General features: G+C 36.8%; 1 protein-coding gene across 1 annotated transcript; it reads right to left on the bottom strand.

Moving 5' to 3' along the window:
* On the bottom strand, positions 1–27,326 carry LOC146164476 (tight junction protein 1-like). Its single transcript, XM_083381552.1, has 36 exons — positions 27,222–27,326; positions 25,394–25,573; positions 23,187–23,289; positions 21,509–21,804; positions 21,250–21,297; positions 21,072–21,134; positions 20,610–20,709; positions 20,420–20,540; positions 20,081–20,187; positions 19,642–19,843; positions 19,198–19,255; positions 18,555–18,776; positions 17,808–17,958; positions 17,019–17,127; positions 15,920–16,139; positions 15,151–15,320; positions 14,226–14,321; positions 13,818–13,900; positions 12,563–12,782; positions 12,001–12,101; positions 11,010–11,192; positions 10,041–10,167; positions 9,514–9,572; positions 8,735–8,907; positions 8,146–8,253; positions 7,653–7,802; positions 6,352–6,420; positions 5,956–6,000; positions 5,107–5,208; positions 4,859–4,897; positions 4,393–4,473; positions 4,003–4,155; positions 3,662–3,826; positions 2,765–2,970; positions 2,084–2,221; positions 1–567 (listed from the first exon to the last, which is right to left on the bottom strand). Exons 2-36 carry the CDS (start codon positions 25,561–25,563, stop codon positions 470–472), a joined length of 4,536 nt encoding a protein of 1,511 aa, XP_083237678.1. The 5' UTR covers positions 25,564–25,573; positions 27,222–27,326; the 3' UTR covers positions 1–469.

Raw genomic sequence — 27,326 nt, 5'->3', positions numbered from 1 at the left:
TAATCGTAATGTGACGTTATATTTCGCTTTACAGATTTCATTGTTAAAACTACATCGGTAAGAAAAAAGGAGAGGGTATAACAACGACTGTACATTACAAACGCGCGTACGTACCGATTAGCAATAGGCACATGATTAAACACAATAAACAAGCAAGACAATCTTTATCACACAAGCAGTGCAGGATTGGAAAACCGACCCGGGCTACAGCGCTTCAGCTATTCTTTTGAGCTCATGTAAACCTTGATTTAAAAAATAAACAGATAAAAAAACAATACAGGGATCTGTGTAGCACCGGGACCGATAGCATCTAGATCCGGCACTGCACACACGCCACAATCTGGTAACATTTATTTACAAAGCTCGGTCGTTGGTCGGTATATAGGGGCAGTGCGTGACATCAGCCAGACAAGTACATGACGTGTGGTCTTGGCCTTTTGTGGACTGCATCGTGACGTCATAAGAGCGTTCAGAAGTGATCGATGAGCACGGACACGCTGTTGCTGCCGACGTCGTAGTTGTCGCCCTGGTTCGGAAGATTTACGTTCTGCCACTGCGAAGGCTCACCTGAGAAAAATGAAGCAGCGGCTACGTTAAAAAAATTGGGCGATGTAAGACTTCGTTCCTAGGTTAAATTTAAGCCAATCGTAGCACTTGCTTGGTGGAACGTTTTTATTGTCCCCAATCGACATCGTGGTTCTGTAGGCAAATCATTTTCTTTTTGCTTGCTCACGTTTCAAATTATACATGGCGAAGCGCCTACCTATTACATGTGTCAAAAAGTGAAATTCAATTTTTAGTTTATTGCAAGCAGATGTGTACTATATCCAAGGAAAATGTTAATTTTGCGTTACTTGGTAATAAAGCGAAGCGCTTGGCAGTGTGATAAGCAGTAACTAGAAGCACATAAAATGGTTAAAGCTCCAACATACTTTTGGTAAAAAATCAACATTTGTAAATCTTCGGAAAACCAGATTAGAATACAGCAATTATTAAAATTATTATTAGTCTGCCGCATTTAGCGAGTGGAGGTAATATGCATTTTGTAGAAACGATTTTAGTTTTTTCTGTTAACCACATTTAGAACAACATATAACTGCATAAATAAATTACTTTTTAAATTTCAGCACCATAATGAATCATTTTCAGGGTATATTAATTATCAGGTTATTTCCCCCCTTTATCATACGAGACGTGTTTCCTCGGAAGAATCGTTATATGCAGCATGCAAACCAAATTAAAACAGGTTTTAATTTTCACATAGTTCCACGTTAGTTATCAGGCGGGTGGTCAAACTTAGTATTAGCGTTGATTGTCAACTGTTTAAAATATCGCTAACGAATGTAGTTAGTGTGACTAACGAAGATTAACACAATACTGTTAAAACGATGTTTCCCTTTTTGTGTTTACGGCAACTCTCAGTTTATACATTTTTTATAATAAAAAGTTTGACATCTAGGATTTGCTGTCGGAAAATTGTTGAAGCTTTAAAAATTAAGAAAAATTAACACAAGCGTGGGATTTGGGGTAGTTTTCATGCTTAGGGGAGGTGGGGGGAGACAGGGAAGTATTATTTCTTCATGCTACCCTTTACAACCGTCAGGTGAGATAACCTTGTAACTTACTTTTTATGTAAACAAAAAACATTTGTTAAGGTTCTGGAAAACTACTTTATCCTAGGTATAAACTCTTTCGAATGGTAAAAAAAAATAAAAATAACATTTAAAAATGACTGTTAATTATTACTGAATTGTCATTTTGACTAGGGTTAATGTTTTATCAAACTCGTGAAAGTGGTTATTTGGTATTTTTTAACATATTAGTCACTATCTACTTCACATGAAAAATCTCACCCAACAAATCAAGGGGAGTTTCTTTTACCACCAGTAAGTATTAAGACGTCACGAAAGCTTACATTAGTGTCTTTGTGACGCCACTAAAAAACGGGGGGTTAAAATGTCGACAAGACTCGGGGTTAATAAAACGTCGTACAGCAGTAGCATGAAGAAAAAAGACCGCGTCATGCACCCCCACCCCCCTGGGTCACGAGGGAGACCAGGGTGGGTCCGGGGGCGGCCCCCACCTGGCTCCGAACTTTTGAGCGCAAACGACCAGCCTTCTGACGTCATAGACGCACAATGAGGTAAGCGGAGTTCCACCGGGTGCTCGAACTGGAGTCCATGGGGTCCGCACATCACCAGTGGGGACAGGAGGGTCTCGCCTGTGACGTAACAAAAGGAATGTCAGAAATTTGAATATAGGCTGTATTGTTGTTCACGTTATACGGTACGAGTAAGCCATGCGACAATCCTCTACTCGAAAAGGAGAGTTTCTGTACATATTTAACACAGGAATTTCGTTTTGAAACATTTTGTTTGCTTGGCGCACATGGGGTTTGATGCAGAATGTTACGTAAAAATAGGGTGCAAATTTTTTTTCGTTTTAAAATATTTTGTGGGGTAGGCCCCTTTAAATTATTTTTTACTGCACATCACGTACAAAAAACAAATAGTATAAATTTAGAAGAAATACTGTTCACAATTTAATGTACAAATTTAGGAAACAGTCAGCAGAAAAACTTGATATTGGTATTACAGATAATTAAAAAATAAACAGGAGTGTCCGCTACAAAACTAAATTAAAGGCCAGTGGTCAATAGCTTCCAAAGTACCGAAAAGCTTCACAAGCTTTCCGAAAACAAAAAGACCCGCAAAATAAACAGAAAAATCTATTCTAAATCAAGCGCAAAAACAAAAAGATTCACCTTTGTCCTTGTCGAGGGGCGGCAGGGCGGTGTTGTCACGGCAAACCTTGAAGTAGATCTCCTGTCGCACGCCGGGACGGATGGCGCCCTTGGGAATGACGATCGACACGCCAGTCTCGACCGAGCTGAGGACACCTCCGTTGCTGTCGAACACTCCACGGGCTGTGGCCACCACTTGTGGATCGTCTTCTTCGATCGTCGACGGGCTGCATGAGACGTATTGTCGTATGTGAGTGCCGACGTATTTTTATTTTTGAATCTAAGGCTGTCCGATACTTTTTATTTTATTCTGTTGCCGAGACCCGATATCATTGTGAAAAATTTACGTTTTCAAGTTATTAATCTAAAATTAGTCTAAGGCATCATTCCCTTCGAAGGACAAATATCGAAAGAATCCTCTTCAGCTTATTTACTAATTCGTCGACGAGCCATAATGCTAACCTCCAATATATATTTTCGGCACGGTTAATCGTCCTAGTACCGACACTACTACTTGCTATCGGATATTGGCTCCCCCAATTTGATATTATCACATGCGTTAGAGTATAGTCTGATCTTTTGAATTTTGAAATTAGTAGTGTGTATCAAGAATAGTGTTAAAAAATTGGGCTACTCAGATATTACCTTTTATAAGAAGTAAGATGGAAAAACTTCAAGGCTAAGTATGCTAATTTTTTTAAAGGTAATTAAAAAAAGAGTAGAATTATTAACATCGTTGATGTTCAACCGACTAATCATGAAGTTAAAAAATAAGGGTGCGAAATTCCGCAAATGATTCAAACCCAACTTTCAATTACTACGAACATTTTAATAACTGTAGTCTTAAAAAGCGACCAACCTCAAGCAATAATATCCACTAGAAGTTTAAGTACGATCTGTCAATTGTTTTAAATTTACCTGACTGGAACCGGATCGATCTTCTTGGGTTTGGCGTGGTCATAAGTGTCCACTCCGCTGTCGTACATGTGGTCCTTCTGGGGGCCGTTTGGGTACTTGGGGCCTAGCTGGGGTCCGCCAGGCTTGTTATATGGTCGGGGGTTGTACGCATTGTAGGAGGAAGAACTTAAAGAGTAAAATCATAAAAACATATTAAGTTGCAAGTGGGTGCCTATTGAAGCAATAATATCAATATGCGATCAGTCAAGTCTCAACAAAAGTATTTTTGAAAATTTTGAGAATCGCAAATATTTATCTACTGAGGAAACACGGAATCGAACATACAACACGCGTTACCACACCTGCTTGGCTTGATCTGGCTCATGTACTCCTTGTACTTATCCTGGACAAACTTCGACTTAGGGGGTCCCCCGGGTGCGGAACTGGCCCCTGGGACGGTGCTTCCCCCGACTCCGTTGCTCACTGGGGCGCGACTCGGTTGCGGCTTGTTTGCACTGCAACATTTTTTTATTTGATAAAATGGTTTTATATAAATTGAAAAACTCAGCGGCCAAAAATAGTTTATTAGCTGTTAGCACAGCGCCTAGCTGTCTTTTTATCATCCATGTTGACTACTTTTAAAGGTTAAAAAGGTGTAGAGAGTGGAATACCAAGCAGGGGTCATGTGCATTATGCAGTCACGCATGTTGGTGTCTTGTTCGGTTAACCGTCGAAACGCGCGCGCAACTCACTTGTAAGGCTGGTAGGTTTTGGGCTCGAACTTTGGCTGGGAGGAGGCGGCAAATCGGTTGTAGGGCCTCGACGAGTCGTATCTGCGGAAAAAACATAGCCAGGGTCGTTTCAGTTTCAGCGTTTGCCTTGCGTCGATACGGAACTTAAAACTTATAGTAGATTTTAAAACAAATCCGAACACAAACAGAAGTACGTATTTACACCTCCTCTTAGGTAGTAGGTACTTTCAGTTTCTGGGAAACTAAACTAAAACCAAATTGCTATAAAATTTACGGTGCCTTATATACACAGCAAAATATATATTTCTGTCAAACTTTAAAAATATTTTTTTTTCTTTTGTCTATTGTACATTAAATAGTTAAATGATTTAAAAACAGGAATATGACTTTACATTTTTCAATTGCGCGAGAATAATTTCATCGCATTTGTTTAAGCTAATAAAACTCTAGAAAGACTGGAGCCTACCTGTTTTGCTGTGGTTGCGGCTCTTCTCTTATCGGAGGTCTATACATTAAAGTTTGACAGGTTACTTAAAAGAACTCATTTAAAACTCAACTTAGCCAAGTTAGTACAGGTACAGAAAAAAGTTTTACAAAAAAGCTCCAATAATAAATCAATCTTATATTTCTTGAACCGCGCTATCTTTTACTTTTAAAAAACAAACATATAATGCTTAATCTGGTATGTTGGGTATATACATTTATAAAATCAACCTGTTATCTGTCCTTGCAGGCTGTGGTTGGTTGGGACGTCTGTATGGGTCGTTCTGTATAAAGCTATCGATCTCGGTTGCATAGTCCCGTCCGGACGAATCCCTATGTCAACAACAGAGTAAATAATCAGAAACAGAACAGATGCAAATGGAACAACTGAAAGCTTGTTTTAGAATTTAAATCACGTGAGTACTACACAAAACCAAAAACGTCGATATTAGGATGTGAATTTAAACATTGGAACACAATATACGAATATTTATTGGAATTTCAATAAAAAATATTAAAATTTAATGACAAAATATAAAATATATTTTTCGATAAAAAGAGGATTTTACAAAATCAACATATTTTTATAAAAAAAAAAAAAATCTTAATTTAGCTGTTTTAAAATGTAACTTGTGTTATTTTAATATGGCGTATGCTTCTTAACTATAGTCAACGCAAAAAGGCATGAATGGCGCCTTTAGAATAAACCATCTTGAACAGGACAAAACTACACTTGGACGATAACTAACAACAATTTGGAATTTAACAACTAATATTGAAAAGAGCTTTTTATCATACATAAAGTACGCAGTCCATAACGATAAACAAAGCGAAGCCAATATGCAGGTGCGTTAAACCCACGATACGAATGAACGAACAAACAAAAAAACGTTGACGTCACAGTAGCACTATACGTATTACGACGTCATACCTCGCACAATGACAATAGCATGGATACACGGGGATAGTTAGGGAGCTTGAAAAACAAGATTACAGCTGTAGGCATATGGTGAGGGGTAGGCGTTGAAAATAATAATGGGTCGATGTGGGTAAGGTTAATTAGGGGAATTCGCAACTTACCGTGGCCTGTCCTGTTGGGGAGGGGGCTGGGTCTGCGATGGGGGTCTGTATTGAAAAAAAAACGGGTAAAGGTAATAAAGCTTCCTGAAATTAGTGGTAAACAATAAAAAACGACACTGTACGAAACAACAAACGTTTATTGTACATTCCTTTATAAAACTATGTATATAGAATACAATAAACATTACCTAAAAAAAACAATTTCCTTTTGGAGAAAAATAAAAGTTTCGTTACTGAAGTATTCCAAAATTCACATGTGCTAAAACTTGATCAAGACAAACTTAAGTTTTGCAAATATTTGATTAGAACAAATATTTTTTTGTTTTTATTGTAATTGGTGGCCACAACGGCGCAGAGAATCGCGCGTTCCTGAACTTTGCTACTTTACAGACTCACCTGTTTTTGTTGACTTGCGCGTACATTGGCTCTTGTGTTTGGGGCGGGGCGATGTTGCTACTCACGGGCCTGTACATGATCAAACAGGGGAAAAGTTATTTTCCGGTAATAGCAAGGCGTTTTGCGTCATGCATCGCTGTTAGAACGTGCTGCACCGCGGTTATAGCGAAGCAAAAGCTAGGAATTGGCAGCTATATGTGAAAAAGGCCGTGTCTTGGCCTGTGACCAGGGTTTTTTTTAATTTTCTCGTAGTCTTCGCTTAGCGTGGACATTGTCATTTCGATTCTCTTCATAGTTTAAACAAAGATAACTACAAACCCTTTTTTGATACTTTAGTGAGAATCCAGAGTCTCGTGCTTAACAGACAAATGCGATAGGAAAACGTGTCAGCTTTGTTCATAAAACACTGTGATCGTAAAATAATCTGTTTTGCTTAGACTTCGACCTTATTGTTTTTCTTATATCGAAATAAGTGGGAAATTACAACAGCAGGATTTAGATACTGATTCCCGTGCGCAAGCATAGAGCACAGCAATCGTTCTAAATCTAATAACGCCTTTTTATTTTTTATCCTTTACACTTTCTGCAAACGTAATTCACAGTGGTAAGCAGAATGCAGTTAAGACTGCTTCGGTCTGACGTTAAAGTTACAGCATAACTCGCAGTGGCCCACAAATCATAAGGACAGACTTCAAAAAGCAAAGAATAAACAGCAATGAGTGTTTTACCAGTAACAAGCTTATATCATTATTGTTTTATTTTTTTTTGTCTGCGCCTTATAAAAACTTTCGCAATGCAACAATTTGTTCCTAACTAGACCAAGAGGCTACCGGTTTAAACTACTGATGTATTATTAGTTGAAAGGGTGGATTTTGGGTTAATGCGTAAACGAGTGATACCAAAACAAGGCTAGTTTAGAGCATAATGGTTGGAGGTTGTAGTAAGACGTAATGAGAATATCAAAGCCCATACAGAAGTAGGTATCATTTTGAACGTTTCGAATATACCTACTTCTGTATGGGCTTTGATATTCTTATTAAGGCTAGTTTAAATTCGACAGGACAATGGTGTACAGCGCACAAACACAGAATCTCCAGAAAAACAGGCTAACTGACTATAGTTTTTCTGTAGTTCTACATACAGTTGTGGTCCTCCGCTTTTTCTCTGGAATCCAGAAATGATAACAACCAACACCAAGAAACGAGCAACGTACACCAAGCATTTGCGAGATGCGCCATGCCCAAACTACATACATAACAGCACAGCCACCAAAGCCACCAAGATAACTGGGTAGCTGTCACCTGATGTACGGCCTGGCCGTTGTGGCCGCCGCCGATGGACCCTGCTGGGGCAGAGGGGGTGGACGGGACTGGGGTACCGCTTCCTTGGGGGCAGGGGCAGGGGCAGGGAATATCTGGGGGCCGTCGTGAGGAGCGGGGGGCAACTGGCTGCTGCGGTACGGGATTAAATGAAACTTATGTCTAACTACGTGCGAATGGCTACAAGTTGGGTGATGAAGACGCACAACGCGAATTGCAGCTTGTTTGATTAAAATAAGGAAAAACTTCAATAAAGGTAAACGCCAAAGCAATAGCACTACCAGGCGCTACGTAGCAAATCAAGTGAAATTACAATGACATGGTTAATTTCTTTTGATCGGTTTCAATTGATCAATAAGCCAAAAGACAAAAAAATGATTTTATAGCGATTGAAGACAACGGCAGTCATTTCATAACTTAATCCTTCATAACATTTGGGCCGATTAAATTTAATTAACTCGGTGAAAATAGTTACCTTCTTTCTGGACTGGGGTCCCTCCTGGGGGCAGAATGTGATGGTGGGGCTTCTTCACTCAATACCTCTTCCTCCTTTGGAATTTTGTTGAGGCCGCGAATGTGGTTTCTGCAAAAGCGTCACAGAATTCGTCAGCAAATTGGTTGGCTTTACTTTATAGTGTTTTAGAGAATCGTCCTATTTGGATTCATAAGAGCGCCTTAGTGTTAGCAGTAGTATGAATTGTTGAAACAAACAAAGGGTTGCCACACAATTTTATGAAAAAAATTTAAAGACATTCAAAGAATTTTCAAAAAAAGGTATACGTTTTCAATAAAAGAAGTTAGATAACCTATTTTCTGTACTTACTAACACATGACTGCACGTAAAATAAATTCAAAGACTAAACATATCTTTTTTCTACACAGAAATCTTTTAAAAGACTTAACGATTCAAATACTTTTTTGCCACCCCGAAACAAAAAAAAACGGAAGAAAAAATTGCCATGCTTAAAAATGGTATGTAAGCAAAATGTCGGCGATATTTACAGTAAAAATTAGATTAGGCAAAAGCGCAAAAAATTCGCTGCGATACATAATAAAAAACCTACTTCAAAAACGATTGCGGGTCGAATCGGCCTTGGGGAATTTCCTGTTTGCCCCTCGGAGGCTCGATTTTGGTCACGACCCTGTTGGTAGACGAAAGGGGTTTGGGGGCGATGATCGGGGGCTCCGGCTCCCGCTCTGAGCTGCTGGTGCTTGAATGACGTGGCTCTTCTCTTGGCTAGAAGTAATGTCCGTAAAAATAGTTGTCGAGCAGTTATATAAAACCAGCGGTTCTCAACCAGTGGGCCATGCTCACTTTTTAGGAGGCCACAGACTAATTTAAGAAATCTAGATTTATTGAAGAATTTAGTTATATTACTATACCAAATTTTACAGGAATAACGGCTTGGGGAAGAATGTAAATGAAACGTAAATTTATTGTTCAGAAGCAAGTACCTCACTAATGCACTGTTGAATAAATCTGTTTTGATATTTTGTTCTAAATCTTTTTTTATAGTTTGTTCTTTCATAAAAATTTATTGGGCCACAGAAAACGAAAATGGGCCATGAGAACCACTGGATTAAACAATACATGCGAAATTCATTCATTTTTCAAGGGGCGTAGCAAAAGGCGGGGTTAAACCAACTACACTTTTCCGAAATGTGTAAAAGTCGCAATGATGTATTAAGTCTGATCCTTGGTTAAAAATAAGTCAGAGTAAGACCGCAAAAATATTTTTTGTCTCTATGTCTTTTAAGTTCCATGTTTTTAAGTATTAAAGTTTTGTGTTATAAAATTCTCAAATAAGTAGTTTTTGATAGACAGTGACCATCAGATGCCCACCTGCATATGTTGGCTGCTTCTCTTGTCCCTCGGTGGTGCTTCGGGCATTTCCTCTGGCTCTAAAAAAACAAAACAATTAACAGTCGAGCCCCGTAAAACGAGAAATCAACAGCTGCCATCGGTCTAAACACAACACTATAATGGGTAGTATGGATGACCGGTATTTGATGTTTTGTTCTGATACGGATACCGATATCCAATGACGTCATCTTTGCTATGCTTAAAATAGATGAAAAAAATGAAACGTTTAAAGATATTTTCCTGGGTATTAGACCAAAATTGCTTTAACATGAATTGGCTTGTTTAAGTTGATTTGTTAACCTAATATTTGGTAATAAATATACCTTTCAAGGTAAAATCGCTGCGTTGAATCGCAAATCATGGCTTAAATGCTTATATTAATATGGTATCGGATCAGCAACCATACCATATTCGTATCGGACGAGTATCGAAACAGCCACTTCATGATCCGATATTGTCGTACAATCATACTAGATAGTACAGTAAGTATAAAGCTACCTACTAACCTGCGTTGTGTGGAGGAACCGGTTTGTTGGACGGAGGTTCCTCGTTGTTCAGGTCGTCAAAGTCATCGTCGCCGAACTTTCCACCGTCCTCCTCGTCGGAACTAGGTGGAGGATTGTTGACTGGAGGCTGCGCAGAAAAGTAAAACGTTACTTGTTATCTAGAAAGAATGGATAAATTAGGTCGCTGATTTAAACCGCCTTTTGTAGCTGTGTTTTTAGAATAGTCAAGTAAAAATGGCAAAAAAAGGCACAAATAAATACCGATAACATCCGATACCATGTTACATCATTAGTATAGTATATATGCAAAACTGAAAAAATGATTCGGTCTAAAGAAATGTTCTCAAGGTTGTTAACCAAAAAAATGCTCGTGTTGTTAATATGCTATTTTCCAAGAACACTTCCCAAAGTGAAAAACGCCCAGTTAGATTGCAAACATAGCTAAAATGCTTAAATTATCGTATACGAAGATCGATACTACCGCTAGGCATCTGGTTTATCGGGCATCCCTAGTGTGGGCTTTTATTTACCCCGATCAAACCTAAAATAACTTAGAAGTGCGGGGCTAAAAAAACAACCCAAAAGGCCTACTGTTTGATAAATACTTTTTTGCTCACTAATGATAAACGGGTAACTGAGGGAAAGTAAAGTGTAAGGTAAAGAAGGTAATATTAGTAGCTGTGGCTGGGTTCTTCCCATTGGCCAAGAAGGAGGCCGGGAAGTTTTGAACAAGTCAGTAGTGTGTGTTACCCAAGTCCTTCGACAACCTGACGCTTGGCTGTAGGCCTTTTTGTTTTGGTTATGGGTACATAGTGATTAAAAGGTTTGTTGGACACAGGTTATACTTGTAAAATGTATACCACCCCAAAGAAAAAACGGGTTCCCGTAGGAAAAAAAGCGGGACCCTATTCAAACTCGGTAAGAAAAGGTCAACTTTCCTTATTCAAATAGAATCACGCAACACTGTACCTTGAGCGCGACGTTGGGTCTGGGCGCTTCGTCCTCGTCGTCCGAGATGCGAGAGTTGTGCAACATCTCGGACCCGACGGTGGTAACGCTGTAGTCGCTGGCGGGAGCCGACACGTAGGAGAACTGGTCGTCGTCTCCCGGGACCGTCATGCCTTCCGTGTCTTCCTCGCCACCTCCTCCCAGCTGTTGGACGAGGAAGAGAACAATAACGCTCAAACGGGTTGTGCAGAATTACGGCATGCTGCTGCTGCTACTGTTACTGTTACTATTGTACGGCGGCAAATTGATGCCGCTGCTATTGCTATTGCTGGGTTGATTTGAGCCGATTCAAACATTTTAAGCGTTTTTTCATATGCTTTCGCAAAATTACGGCCTCTTGGAGAGCATTTTAAATATTTTATTCTGTGTTTGTAATGGTTTTTGCATGGTTCAAGCGATTTCTTCACAATTTTGCAAAGAAATTTCTAGCAGGATGTATTATTTTGGAAAAATTTATTTATTTCGTCCTTCTTAGGTAGTGTTCTTAACCTTTTTATTACATGGAGTACCTGGCGAAAAAAAGCCCACAAAGTTTTTATGGTACAAGTACCAGTTCTCTCCTGAATTACTTCTCTCCTGAATTGCAATTTTTACACAGGCCTTAGTTGATTACGACCTGGAAATTAATCAGTTATAAGCCGAACAATAACGTAGGATTTATGACAAAAACATGCTCGGAGGGCATATGGCAAATTTCAGGGTTAAACTTTATAAAATTGATTGCTGATAAAATCTTTACAATAACCAGCAACAGGTCTTCTTCTGGCAATGATGCACTTCGACACCTAAAAATCTCCAAATTAACTTAACCAATGAATTAAGCAGAACCAAAACATTTAAAAAAGCAGTGATTCAAAGCAAAACACAAAAAGCAGCAAATAGCAAAAGTATTGCGATTGAGCATTTTCAACGATCGCCAGAGTAAGCGAAACAGCAGCTATTCTTTACTCACCTTGTCCTCCGACACCCACACCGGCATGCTTTGCTGATCCTTGATGGTGGAGTAGATCTTGCGATACCAGTCATCGTTGCCAGTCGAAAGCGTAATTGAGTCTGTAATATATAGTGGTCGATTATCTAAAAGCCCAACCTGCAATTAAGTCTACCTTATATTCAAGCCTGAAATAATCCGACAGTCTGGCAGGAAATATACATATTAGGCAAACTTATCAATGGCATTTTGTTTAATAAGAAGATGATGAACAAAATAGAATGAATCATTCAAAAATAAGTCATCTTTGAAATTAATGCCAATTCTGATCCAGGAGAATTACTTTTTTTCAAGGGTGCGCGTTAAAATTTTTTAGGAAATCCCTACTCTAGCTTCAATACAAATTTCATGAAGTGATACACCACTCTCTAGTAAAAGTTTTTTTCTAATTGTACTACAAAAAAATTATGTCCCGTTTTCACTCTGTGTTTTAATTACGTTGCTTTAGCAATTGGCTGGACAAAGTTAAAATCGCAAGCTAAAAGTCCGCCGTTTAAAACGCATATAAATGCAATGCCCTTACCGGTAAAGACGTGGTTGTATCCGCGCTGCATTTTCACGGCGCGGTCGTACAGCTTTCCAGGCTTCTTTTTCTTTTCCTCGTCGGTCACTGCCAGCTTCTGGCGCAGCTCCTTCACTGACGACTTGGAGCTAGCCTCTAGGAAGACCACGATCGGATAAAGCTGAGCGTAGTTGAGCTTCTCCACGGCGGTGGGTGTGATGTCCAGGATTGCGTGCTTGTCCTGTGGGAAGTGGTTAGTTTAAACTGTTTTTTTTTGACAGGCTTAACTTTCAAAGCGTCGTTTTTTTGGAATACAAACCAAGGGCGGCTTTACGTTTTTACTGAATATACTATATATATTGACATTTTTCGTTTTTTTATGGATATTATACATTTTAGGGCCGTGTTTTTCAACCTTGTCTGAGCCACGGAACACTTTATTCATTTAAAGAACACCTGCAAAATTATTCACTTTCACATTTTTAGTATGTTATATGGGACTGTTTAAATGAGCACAAATTCGATATTCGGGCGTTTCATTGTACTGTAAAATTAGCGAATTTCTTGCGAACGCCTGATGATCTTTCATAGAACGGAACAGCGGTTGAAAATTAATGCTTTAGGATAGTGTTTCTCAACCTTTTATGTCTAGCGGCACCCCTTAGAAATAACATATAGTTGCGGCACCCCTACAAGATTTTTCCGTAGGTAATTCACTAATATAATTTCACAATAAACGGAACTGGAACAACACAAATCAACTCTACACAGCGTAGGAAGTTATGGTCGGATTTATTTCACTCAAATCTTTACAAAAATAGCTCTAAGAGTTGAGCAAAAATCAGATTCTTAAAAGACTTTCAAATATGTCTCGGCACCCTTGAGCATTATAAATGGCACCCCACGGTGCCGCGGCACAACGGTTGAAAACCACTGCTTTAGGAGATTGGCTGTTTATGTATTTTTGACAATTTGTTTTGGGTTACGATCGAGCAAAGTTATTATGTTTCCTTGCGGTGAAGAAGAAATACGTCGTTTGTCATCGATGCATTGTTGCATTGTGATTTCGTTGCCGCTTTCTTGTGTAACAAAAATACTCGCATACTGCCGACAGAAGCAAAGTTCTGTGGAACAGGATTTGCAAACAAGGTGTACTTTTTCGACGCCTGATATCTGGACAGGTGCGTGCAGGTTCTCACTGACATTTCGTAAGAGTCTGATAAACAAGTTTTCGCGCCATTAAACAAGGTTACAAGAACCGACTGAACTCACTTACCTTTTCAATAATATCTTTGATGGTGTTCAAGCGAATAACTCCCTTTCTGTTCGACTTCTGTCCGCTCAACATACCTTCGTTTCCTGCAACAAATATATTTTAGGTCGCATAACAATCAAAGAGTGCAATTAGTACTAGGGCCATTACCAAGTTGTTTTATTTTATGTAAATTGAGACATCAATCAATTAAACACACTTAACTTATAAAATTAAAATAGTTAAAGTCAAGATTCTCTGTAGAAAACAATCTTTTAATGCTCACAAAGTAGCTAAAGACTTATTTGTTAGTATGATATATTTAATAAAACCGCAAAACGACAACTAAATGAGTGACTAAAAACAAAGAGCCAAGCCTAACCAAGTCTAATGCTTAGTTTTAAATCAACAAACCGAGTAGATTTGACTTACGGGCAATTTCGTACAAGTTGGGGTAGTCACCGGCCAATCTTTCCCGGGCGATGTCGGCCAGCGGTCCAAAGATAACCACTGGTCGTTTGAAGCCGGCTAAAGACAAGCAAGGGTGTTTGAAAAAGTACTTATTTGACCCCGGAGAACAAGCCACGGCTCTTTTGAGTTAATATACCTTTATTTCTTTTAATAAGAACTTATGTTTTTAAATCATATTAAAAAAATAACCCATTTAATTCCCTAACGCGTATAAACATATATGCAGATAAATAACGTATAAAAAACACAAGAATACTTTTTTAAGATAATATAATCGTCTGGTTTGAAAAAAAAAAAAAAAGGAGATTTTATTAATTAAGTCAAAGATTTAGTCTAGTAAGTTTTAAAAATATAAAGGTTAAACTATATCCCAAAAGCATAAATAAGCATCTTTGTAAAAAAAAAACAAGAATATATTTGTTGGATAATAATAACTTAATCGTCTGGTTTTAAATAAAAATTAAACCGAATGGAGATTTCAAAGTGTAAGTTAAGTATGTTTTCAAAATCTAATTGCTTAACTGTCCCATATAATAGCCTAACTAAGAACCAATGGAGATGAACAAAAAACACAAGAATATATATGTAGGATAATTTAATCGTCTGGTTTTACATAAACAGTAAACCGAAGGGAGATTTTATCAATTAGTCAAAGTTTAGGTTAATCAAGTTTTAAAAATCCAAATGTTAAACTATTTCATCTTACAGCTTAACTAAGAGCCAATGGAGATAACAAAAAAAATAATATATATGTTAGGTAATTTAAATGTCTGGTTTTTAATAGAAATTAACCCAATGGGCTTAGGATTTAATTAATTAGTCACAGGCATTATCGAGTAGAATAAAATACATCCAGCTTAAATTGAACCATTGATAAAAGACGTACCTTCCCTGAGCACAACTCTCTCGTAGGCGGGAAACATGGTGGAAGCGCTGGAGGAGAGAGGTCCGTCCAACTTCTGGCTCTTCATCAGTCGCCTCCCGATCCCTCCCTTGCCTCCGCGCTCACGCATCTGAGCTTTCTTCTTGTCCTGAACCATCTTTAACTGCTCAGCCCTGGAGAACATCGCAACTTTTTAGTGGATTTTTTACAAATGAATAATATAAAAGTTCGGATGGAACGCGAGGCGTTTTTTATCTTTTATCCAATAATATTTTTATCAGTCGTGATTTTCCATACTTTGGGTGTAAAACCGATGAACATTTATAAAAAAAAGTTATTATCTAAAACAATGAGACCAACAACAACAAGTAGCAACAAAAGGACGACAAAAAAACGTAACATTAGTAAGTGCCTTTAAATAATCGGGTCTTTTTTCCGAATTATCCTCAACGGATAAATTTTATAATTAACCGAAAATGTGAGCGTTCAAGTAACGACGAAGTCACTTATATCGCATATCGCATATCGCGTAGGAATATTTTGTTGTCAGACTTATCTACATTAAACATTCTAAGATGTATTTTTTTTTTCGAGAAAGATACTAATCGGAGCCACGTAAAGAATAAAAAAAGAATGCTTATTACGTTTAAATCGTACCAATATTAAACAATTAATTTGTTGAAAATATTTTTTGACGCAGATAACAAAACTGTCATACGCATCAGACGAATGCAAAACAATAAATTAAAAAAGCCCCAAAACAAACTCCAACCTGCTGCTGTTCGGAATGACGCCGCGCTCGATCTCCATGTTGTTGCGTCCGATGCGCACCGCAAGCCAGTAGCCGACCATTCCCTGGTAGAGGGTGTCGCTGATGCGGAAGGCCGAGCCCTGCTTGAAGGACATCTCGTGCGCGCCCGACTTCTCGTACTTAAAGTGCGTGCGGATGTAGAACGAGTCGCCCGTGCCGTGCTCCAGGATCTTCTGGTAAACTGCGCGATGCAAAGGGAGTGGTGGATATAACGGCGTAAAACAGTAAGGGCCGCTGCTTTCAACGGATGGTGAAGAATAGCATCTAACGATGCTCAGATACGTGAGCGGTTAGAAGAGAAGGCAATCGCTACCCAGCAGCCACTCTAACTGAAAACGGGTTGGCATTTGGCAGGACGCTAGAGAACTTTTATACAAACATTGTAAACTTTCTTCAAGCCAGTGATTGTTAACCTTTTGTGGTCGCGTACTATTACCCTGTGGAAAAATACATCTTTTTGGTCCAAAGTTTATCAAAGTGAAAAACTGCATTAAAAATCCTGGCTCCTATCACAAGATGTATATTTTAGACTATAGATCGATACCATCTGGCAAAGAGATGATATATCTTGCAGTAGCCGCAATTATATTAAAACCTTACGTTACTTTTTTCTACACTAAAAAAGACCGTAGAAAGCGGACCCGAAATGTCTTCCAGTACCACTAAAGTTGCACATGGCGGAGGGAGGTTACAATTGCTTAAGGATCATCAAATGCCACTTTTAAAACCATACCAGAACAACTAATTGTATAATATTGTAGGCAGCCTTAAAATCGAAACATTAAAACAAATAAAAGTTAATAAAAAATTTCAGGAGCATGATAGGAAAAGACACCACACATGATTGATGACACTACGTCAGTTGTTCTTACGCTGTGAGACGCCATGCCGTTGTGAAAATTAGGTTTAATATGCGGGCAATACATTCTGTTTTGTAGCTATCGGTACAACATTATTTCGAGAACCGAGCGAATAACTTTAGCAGGCCATTCGTTGAGTTTGAAACCTATAAACAATAAATGCGGTCAGATTAATCTAAAAAATGCACGAGTTTTTTTACCTTTTGGTTGTGGCTGAGCGATAATCCTGACGTCATCGCCGGCGGGCAGTCCCATCAGGGTAAGGACGGCCTCTTCCCGGATTATGTTGCGGAAATTTATCTCGTTTACCTGGTGGAACATTTTCATGGTTATAATCAAAAACAGTTTTAAACAGACTTGTAACGCCCGAGTCCCATTAGTCTGACAATCTCATTACAGTGTGATTCGAAATAGTCGGACAGTTTGTTGAAATTTCCGCTGTGGCGCCAACTTCGAGCTAAATCTAGCTATGGAATTTGGGCCGTGTAGGGATCAAAGCCGTTGCGACATAGAAAATGACTGCGAAATAGACAGACTAACTAACTCAGTGGTTCCAAACCAGGGGGGAATTTCCCACTAGGAGTGAATTTTGTAATTTGTAGGGGGAGTTTGTGTCACAATATTAATCTATTACTGGTTGTCTGCTAAGTGTTATTTCTGCATATAACTGTTATTTCTTCATTTGCCAAATATAAGCTGAGAAAAAGAAATTTCTCGTATAATCGAGGCAGCAATGCAGAAAGTGGATGTACGAAGAAATTTCAAGAAAATAAAAAAAACGTTTAATTTTAGTTGCAATTACAATAAAATATTACTGTAAAAATTACAATAAAATACTACTGTAAACGATATTTTAGCAAACAAAATGTGTAGGGCGAAATTAGATTTGAATATCGACTATAAGGGTGCACAGGACAAAAAAGGTTGGAAACCACTGGGCTAACTTTTTCCGGCGAATTAATTAGATTGCCGATAAACGTAAAGCTCACCGAAAGTATTTGGTCTCCCATCCTTAGTCCCTGCTTGGCGGCCGGGCTTCCCTCCTGAACGGACGCCACGAATATACCGACGTCATTCCCGCCGGCGAGCCGGATGCCAACATTCTTGCCCTTGACGAAGTTGATGTGGCGGGCGGTGGGTCTGCAGAAAAAAACAAGAAAAATGATTTTACAAAAAGATTAATTATCCAAATATTGCGGGATAAGCTCAGTGAAAAATGTGGTCCTCAAATGGGAATTCTAGCGTATTTCCACCACATGTGTTTGGCATAAATTTTGGCTGCAAATGATTTACGAAAATATTTTTGTTAAAAATATTAGGCCAAAGAAAGGGATAGTCGTGGCTCCCACTACTTTGCTGCTAATTAAAAAAAATGATGCAATATGCTGTCGAACGTCAAACTGTTATTGAACACTATAGGTATTTGTGTAAATTACCAAGTCTTTGAATTGCAAACGGTAACCGACTAGAATCGCAGAAAACACAATCAAACATACATAGATTTTCAAATGTTAAAAACTAACGTTGCACTGTATCCCCGCAGGCAAAAATTTTTGTATTGTCATAAAAACGCAATTAACATTTAAAATGTTTAATAAGTGTTCTTGTGACATTTTTTACCGCACCAGTCGATCGAGAGTCGCCAAAAAATATTTTAGTCGGTCACAATCAAACATAAATTGGCTACATCAGCTATATGGTATCCCTGCAGGTAAAAATATGAATGTTCAACATACGGCAGAACTGGTCCTTCGTCGCCGTCATCATCCTCGCTGTGGTCACCAGGTGGCACTGCATACTCTGGGTCGGCGGATTTGGACCTTGGCGCCGGTTCAGGGGTGGAACGGGAACTGGAGGACGAATGGGAACTCCCTGGGGCAGCGGCAGACCCGGTCGGCAATACTTGAATTCCGCCAAATTGACGGTTATTTTTTGCAGCTGGCTTTGGAGCAGGTTCCCTTTAAAATATTTAAATAAAGGGTAAAGTGCTGCCTCCACCTACGAAACTACAGATTGTTAGCACTTCAAGCAAAAAATGTCAAATTTTTGCCGAGATCGCATTTCAAGGTCAATAATTCACCTTGACTCCCAGAGTGTGTTTCTATTTAAAAATGCCAGGAGAAGCAAACGTTGTTCAGCCAAACATTGTTTGCTTAGTTAACGATTAAAATATTACCCATGATACTCGTGCAATACTCCACCAAAGTAAATAAATTTGTGTCAGTCTAGTATTAGGCTGGTGGAAAAATATTCGCCAGGTTATCGTAGTTTATTTGCTTTTAAAATTGCAATACAAATTGTTAGTTTAAAAGTGCAAAGTTTATAATGCAAAAAATTTTTACTTCGCATTCACACTAAATAACTAAAAGTTTCACTTACGGTGGTGGGTGGTCAGATTCCTTTGAAATCGAGCTTCGCCTTGAAGGGACACTTTCATCTTTAAAACAATTAAATTTTCCATATTGCAAATCATTAAAACAAATTTTTGAGGCACTACCAGTGTATTTGTAAATTAAATTGTTTTTTACACGGTATTTGTTTGTTGAGAAATGTTCCATTTATTTTTTAAGACAACAAAGAACAAAATAAGATAACCATTTATTTACAAAGTTAGCATCAAAACTTGATAGGCAAACTAAAAAGGTGACCAGATTGGTCTGATTTGATTGTAACCTGTAAATAAAATATTTTTTAAGTTTTTCATTCGCTGTACGATATTTATTGTAACATAATTAATGGAAAAGGTAAATTGTGGCGTCAAATTAAATTTTTTTTCTAACTGATTAGGTTCTGACCTGACACTATCTCCAAACATATATTTACCTCCCGAATCTGTGTCATCCTTTCTTTTATCGCCACTTGTGGCAGCGGGAGCAGCATCATTACTAGATCGAAATCTGTCAGCTGGGATTGAGACAGTTCCGCCGTCTTGCTTTTTGACCAGCATTGTCACTTTGTCTTTACTCAAACCTATAATTTGGATTGCTTCTTGCACGGTTTTGTTGTCAACGTTTCTTCCATTGATCTGATGAATAAAAGGGGCTTATTAACGTTCTTTGGTTAATAATGTTAACAACATTTTTTGGTGGCACAGAACTATACAAATGGAGACGAGACGGTAACTGGTTCCACAAAACACTTAGATAAACACACCATAAGGATATAAAATGTCTGGGTAAAGCACAAGACATTTGATTAAAACTGGTGACTCTTGGTGCCACCTATTGCCTTTAGCTTTAACTGAAATATAACAATGTCATACCATTAGAATTGTGTCTCCTGCTGATATTTCTGAGCTTTTATCGGCCAGGCTTCCAGGTTGAATATCTTGAATGAAAATCCTGGTTCCCAGTTTTAAGCCATAAGAATCTACGGAAGGAATAATTTAACAGTTAATTTTTAAATTTAGATCATGGTAGTGTATATAAATGTACAGCAAGAAGTGCATTAAATCTACCAAATCCCGAATGTATAACATACATTTACAACCATTGTTTTGTTGTTGTTAACATTATACTTTAAATCGGGTTAAATTTATTATTAATAATTGGTATAAAAAACTCAATATTATTATAAATAAGTTATTATAAAAAAAACATACTGTTCCAGCGTGTTTTCTTGAGAACGACAGTTTTTGGCTCTCTGTTTTTGACTGGGAAAACCATCATGTCGCCATCGGATGTGGCACTGTCAGGATCAGGGGACAACGGGGAACTCGATCTCTGGTAAATTGAAAGTGTGTTACTTGGGCAGCCAAAAATGAGAAATGATGCCAAGTATTAAACACTTACAAGGTCTTCAACCGACTTGTGTTTCTCCATTTTAGGTGGTGATTCGTGCCTGGTGGGTGGAGTAATGCTGCGGCTGCTTGGTGAGTAGCTGCGACTGCGACTAAAAAGTAATTTGATAAAAAATGGTCTTTTCAATGTGCAAAGTAATTTAATAATAACATATTGCCACAAATCATGTTGTGAGTGGCATATTGTGTGTTTTCTCAATACAGTAAAATTTTCACACAAAAATTGGTTTCGTTTCAAGTCAGTTAACAACATTTATTATTCAAGCTAAAATCTAAATTTTTTATCTGTTTCTGTTCAAAAAAGGTGTTTGTGCTGTACTGACAGATCAGCAGCACATTTGTTAACAACCTGTATATTTTTCAGGTATTCCTTTTAAGTAAGAGATTAAATGTATATCCCTTGAAATGTATATCACAGCTGATCAGGCTAACCCAAAACCTTATGATATTTTACCTCCTTCTCGGTGGAGTTCTTGATCTTGAGCGGCCTCTTCGGTGATGGGAAGTGCTGCTGCCACTTAAAACAAAAACAAACACACTTCAGGCCACTGGACTTTTAAAATCTTGAGTATGCTCAAGTAGTGATGAGGGGTATATCTCAATATTATGTAATTAAACGAAGGCTTACTTACCGACTTCTTCTGCTAGATCTTGACGGTGATCTACTGTAACTTCGTTGTCTAAAAACAAGAAAGTCATTGAAAAAATGGCATATAAAATTTTAAGATCAGACTGGTTAAGTGTTGTCTTGTTAAAATAATATACAGCAATTTGTCTGAAAAATATTGTTTAAAAAAATCAATATTAAGTGGACAGTCTAAATTTCCTGCTTGGAAAAACATCATGAAACAGTCAACATAGTCCATTTGCAGTTTTCAAACAACAGCCTACCTTCTTGGTGGAGTTCTGCTTCGGCTCCGACTGTAGTCACGCCCTCTTGACCGGTGTCTTCTGTAGCTCCTTGGCGAATCAAGGTCGCGACTGCGAGACCTGTGTCTTCGGCTCCGAGCTGTGTTGTAGTCTCGACTACGAGATCTGTGCCGGGACCTTTCAGGCGAATGGTCAAGGTCTCGGCTTCGTGAACGGTGTCTTGGCAACGTGTCAAGATCACGACTCCGACTTCGGCTGAGTCGTCCTGGTGGTGGAGTGTCCCTGGCCACTCTCACCATGACTTTACGTTTGATGGACTGTAAAGTTAAAGGATAGTATGGAAAACTAGTAAGTTTGAACAATCTATAGTTTTTCTACAGGTGCAGATATTATTTTATTTAACATTCTGAATAATTTTTTTTGTTTGCCTAGTATATCTTATTTAAAACTTTTTAATTGTAAAAAACAAAATTTGGACATTAAGGTATGTTTAATATAATGTACTTATTATGTTTTATAAAAGAATAAAACTTTATCTTTTGTACACGAAAGATGAACTCATTTCTTTAATTTACAGGTAATTCCAAAATAAATGAAACCCAGAACATTGCTCACAAAAATATGTTGATTTTGGCCATGTTTTTTTCCTAATTTTTAGAGTGGATTTTTGCAGTGATAAATAAAAATTAGAATTTTAAAGACCCATGGCTTAAAAATTAATAGAAATATTTTTTACGTCACAACTTATAGAGAGACTAAATTGTAAGGCAGAAAGTTTAGTTTAACAGACAAAGAAACAAAACCCCTATGTTATGTATACAATGTGAAAGTATGTTCCAATAGGTTTAAGCAGTGACACAACTGGAAAGTTATCTTATTTTGATGGTTAAAGTGGCCAATTTCATCAGAGGCATTAATACTTAGTTTGGGCAAAGCCTGAAGGCAAAAGGCTTGGTGTAAGCCATAATTAGAAAGATATAGAATGCCATTCTAAAGCACTCTAGCACAAAAAGCCTTTCTAAAGCAAATGATTGATTTTTTATTCAAATTCTTTTGTAAACTTACTAAATTGTGTGTTGGCCTGACTTTAATTCATACATTTACATACATGCAATAAGGTGTGAAATTTACTGATTCAATGAGATATTTTTAGGTAACTATTAAAAATCTAAACAAAGTTTTGCCTAAACTTTTTGTTTCTGTATTTACAATGGACTGCTTCGTTAGCCTTAAAAGTGTGCTACTGTGTATGGGGATTGGGGAATACAAAAGCGAACCACAAGAATAATATGAATGGGTTGCAGAAAAAAACATGCTAAAAATATTTATTCTAAATTTTCAATATGTACTGCTTTATTTCCTAGCAATTTTTTAAAAATTGATTTTTACATTTTTTAAACAAACTACTTAGTCATGTATAGCTATGAACAAAGCAGCTTGGTAAAAACACAGGATAATAGCAGTACCAATGCTATTAATCTTACACCAGGAACAAAGTAAACAACAGAAGTGCTAGTGAGAAAAGATAATGTGCTTAGTTTTCCTAAACATTCCTGAGTAGTGAATGGCAGCTTGACCAGAGCATGACTCAACTCTAAATATAGACCACACGATTACAAATATTTTTAACAATGGTGAAATAAATAAATAAGCACTATTCCTTGCCACCTTGAAATCACAGTAAAAATAACAGACATACCAGTTCAACAGCATGACCGGCATTTTTGAGCTCTTTTACAGCTTGACTGTGGAACATATTGAACATCGGCTTTCCATTAACACGAAGAACAATATCATTAGTCCTGAAAAAAAAAAAAGAATTTTATGCTTTGGTAATTAGGTGGTTATTTTAGGCCAGAGCTTCCCAACCTTAATCAGTTCGCGACCCACTTTTAAAGCAAGTTTTATTGTGCAATCAACAATGATATATTACATAGAATCTGTATCTTTGCTACAGGTGTACATACGGAAATAGTTGATGCGACACAACACATCTAATTGTTGCGTATTTGTTACATTGTTGTATAAATGTTATGTAATGATAATGCAATTATTTCCCCGGTCTAATAAAAAACAGTTAACATTTAGAACTACTTCGCGACCCACCTGAAATAGCTTCACAGCCCACTGGTTGGGAAGCACTGTTTTAGGCTATATATAAAGATTAAAAAAATGGTCTTGGTCTGTACTTGTTACAAGCCAGATTTCAGTAAATCAATCAGTTGAGCAATAAAGCCATTATAATTAAAGCATAATAATTTTAAAGAGGTGACACTAAAATTAGGTTGGTAACTGCTGAAAACCCCTAGGCTAGGCATAACAACAGATTACTAGTTTTGGTTGTATTGTGTTGCAAAGTTCCCAGATTTACTAAAATAAGTAAACAAAGTTTTATGTGCCAAGTATAAAAAAAACTTGTTTGAACAGTTTCCAGCAGGTAAGGTGGCTATTGGCACATTAGAAACTAATAACTGCCTAAACTTGCATCGATTGTGATTAAATATTCATGACATGATGTTGCAATCCGCAAAGCTTTTGTAAAAAACAATTGTGTAAAGTGTGTTTTTGAACTTTTTTAACGATGTTTTTAGGATTAGAATGTTGGCTACACATTTGAATTTTCACTTCTTGTTTCTACAAAAACAGAACTGCTGTCTGTAGGCGAACAAGGTTCACAAACCCTGTTTACATTGCACAGGGAAACATTTTATTTAGTCCTTTTTATTTAGAAAAACATATGTTTTTTTACATTATTGTTGATTTTTTATTTTGTAGGTATTTTTTCTAAACAAATTATGCATTTAAAAAAATATTTTGCCATATTTTTTTCTAATATATATATCATTTTTCCAAGCATTTTATTTATTTAAACAATGGCTTCTACCCAACATTTTCTATTCGCCAATAAACAACCCTTAAAACCACATAACTGTTCTTGTTAAGTTTAACATGAGGAATACAACGCATAGAATAAACATCGAAAACACACCGAAACCACAAGTGCCCATAATATCCCCCAAACAAAAATTGCAATCGATTACAAATAGAAACTCATATGTTATGGAGTGAACTTTGGAGGAGAGCAAATGAAAGATAAAAACCTGTCCTACTTTAGCACTTTCTAGCTTGTGTGTAGTAGTTAACCAACATGTTAACACACAGAGTGCAGCAAGAATTCCTGCACATCATGTAAGATCGAAGCAAATCATGTTCGTTACTGAGGCAAATTTGCGTCAGTAATTTAACCACAATGACCTTCTTTGTCAATAACTTTATACCAGGAATTTTTGTTTATGAGTTAGTTTGGGCTATGGAGATTATTTTTTGTGCATCTCAGATTTGCTCCAAATGTATTAAACATTATTCGCGGTCTCTTTTTTCGGTGGAGATTTGCAATTATCCTGCTATCTATCTCTATAATATGCTAGGTCTTTGTTAGTTTTTCACAATTAATTTTACCTTAAATGTCAACTAAACTGTTAAATTAACAATTTACTAAAATAATCAGTGACTTGTTTTTCTATGGCATTTTTATAGATAAGCCCAAAATATCAACAAAGAATTTTCAAGAGATTTACATAAACCAGTAAAAATAACTGAACATTTTATGTTCCACCTGTCATCAGTAAACATCAAACACAAGTTGCTGACGACGCAAAGACACTAGTACTTTATACATACAACAGTGTGTTGTTTAAATTAATATATTCCTAATAGGTCAAATGTAAAAAAAAATGTTTTTATGTCCAAAGTTTAATATTTTAGGTCAAAAAACAATTGCTATTTATAAAAAAAATATATATGTATACATATACAAACGCTTACAAATAAATTCTACAAGTTTATTAAATAAATATTTTTTTCACAATGTATTACTATCAATGTTTCACTTAAATATCAGCATACTTGAGTTTATCAAATGCTGGGCCTTGTTTGACAACATCAGAAATGATGATTGAAGTGTCACCAGTTGAAACACCCGGGTTATCACGTCCACCACTTATGGCTATGCCAAAGCCCACACCAGGGGCTTTTTCAAGCACATAGGTGTGCTCTTGCCAGATCATCTCATCCATGATGTGACAGCTAAGAAAAAAAAAAGAATAGTTAATAGGCTTTTATAGCTTAACATTAAAAAAAATACTGTTAGGACCAGCACAACATATTTTGTGGTATTAACTACCTTGTGAAAGCAACAGTAGCAAGAAAAAGCTACAAAAAATGCAATTATAAACCAAAATATTTTGCAATATTAATCAACACAACCTGAACTGCATAAAATAAAGAAAAAAACATTAATAACAAGTATATAATCCTCAAGTTATAATAATTTTTTCTAAACTTGTAGGTTGAAATTAATAAAACAAACTAGTTTTCAGAGCCCCTACTGGGCCTAAATTGTTAGTGAGAAATCAGTTTAAAAAAAAAATTTGTGAATGCTCAATTGACTATTTTGTTGAAGAAATAAATTAGGGGTTCAATTCTGAAACTAGTGTGGTTAGTGGTAGCATGTTTTTATCTGTCGAAAAGGGGGAGAACATATCAATTTCCCAATGTAAACTTAATATGATTTTTCAGGAAACTGTTAACAGTATTGTTTCCTGTTTGGTCTGCCTATAAAATAATACTTGAGACAAATCTTTTTAACTCTATATTCAGATAGCGACTATAGGATTCAACTGAGAGTTACACGGTAGAATTTTGATATTATTGAAAGCTCTCTGTTCGTAAAATGCTATATATTGGAACTGTAAATTTCAGGGCAGTACTTAATGTTTATGATTTACTTAAAACCTTTTAAATACTTTGGAGCATAATGGTTGGAGGTTGTAGTAAGACGTAATAAGAATATCAAAGCCCATACAGAAGTAGGTATCATTTTGGACGTTTCGAATAACTCTTTATTCATTTTCAACATGTTGAAAATGAATAAAGAGTTATTCGAAACGTCCAAAATGATACCTACTTCTGTATGGGCTTTGATATTCTTATTACGTCTTTTAAATACTGTTTTTGTTAAATTACAAAAAAAAAATCATGAGCATCAATTTAAAATTATTATACAATTTGCACTAGTTAATTAACTGCTAAAACAATTTATAATCTTTTAGAGATTCAAAAAAGCTCACCTAATGATAGATAAATATTTTGTCATTTTTCACAAAAAGGCAATCATTTAAGTGTTTATAATATCAGTGACTAAATGAGTTCAAGCTAACAAAACTTATTTTCAAGTATTACAACACTGCCCTGTTCTGTATATGCTTTTGAAACTTTATCCAACCACAGGTTGATGGACAAAAAAGGAAGCGATATAAATAAAACCAATACTGAATTTCTCAATTATTTTGGTTTAGTTGCCACAATAGCATTAAATCTTTTGCAATTTAAGTAAAACTTTTAAGTTTATTTATTGTTTAATAAGTTAGAAACATTAAAAATCAGGCTTGAATATAAATATGCCTGGATGCTTTAAAAAATAGAAAACTGTTTGGTTTTAAGGACGTTAGAGCTTATTTTAACATTATATAAACACAAACTCAAATAAGTTGTATTTACTTTTGAAACAAAACAAAATGTGATTGACATTAATAAGCCACTCATTTTAAAAATGTCAAATCCTTCTGTTGGCATGTGATAACCAACGGTACAAAACTTGTCGGTATCCTTCTGAAGATTAATTTAAATAACTGAATTTCAATGTCATACATAAGTGGATTATCGAGGCAAATACCTTTTATTAATCCTTCCCCCTCTGCTCTAGGTTTCTGGTGATCCTCGATGTAACACAGCAAAAAATACCCAGTGTTGCAAAATTAAACAAGTAAGCTTTAACAAA

The sequence above is a fragment of the Ascidiella aspersa genome, chromosome 2 (assembly GCF_963924565.1).
Source record: "Ascidiella aspersa chromosome 2, kaAscAspe10.2, whole genome shotgun sequence".
Lineage (NCBI taxonomy): Eukaryota > Metazoa > Chordata > Ascidiacea > Phlebobranchia > Ascidiidae > Ascidiella > Ascidiella aspersa.
This window is presented reverse-complemented; position numbering and strand designations above follow the sequence as displayed.

Bases quoted from the DNA above. Each gene is read 5' to 3' on its own strand.
- LOC146164476 (XM_083381552.1), bottom strand. From the start codon at position 25,563: ATGGATGAGATGATCTGGCAAGAGCACACCTATGTGCTTGAAAAAGCC. The intron at 14,322-15,150 runs GTACGTCTTTTA...GCTTGTCTTTAG, and splicing joins GAGAGTTGTGCTCAGGGAAG to CCGGCTTCAAACGACCAGTG. The intron at 8,254-8,734 runs GTAGGTTTTTTA...ACGCTTTTGCAG, and splicing joins GACCCGCAATCGTTTTTGAA to AAACCACATTCGCGGCCTCA.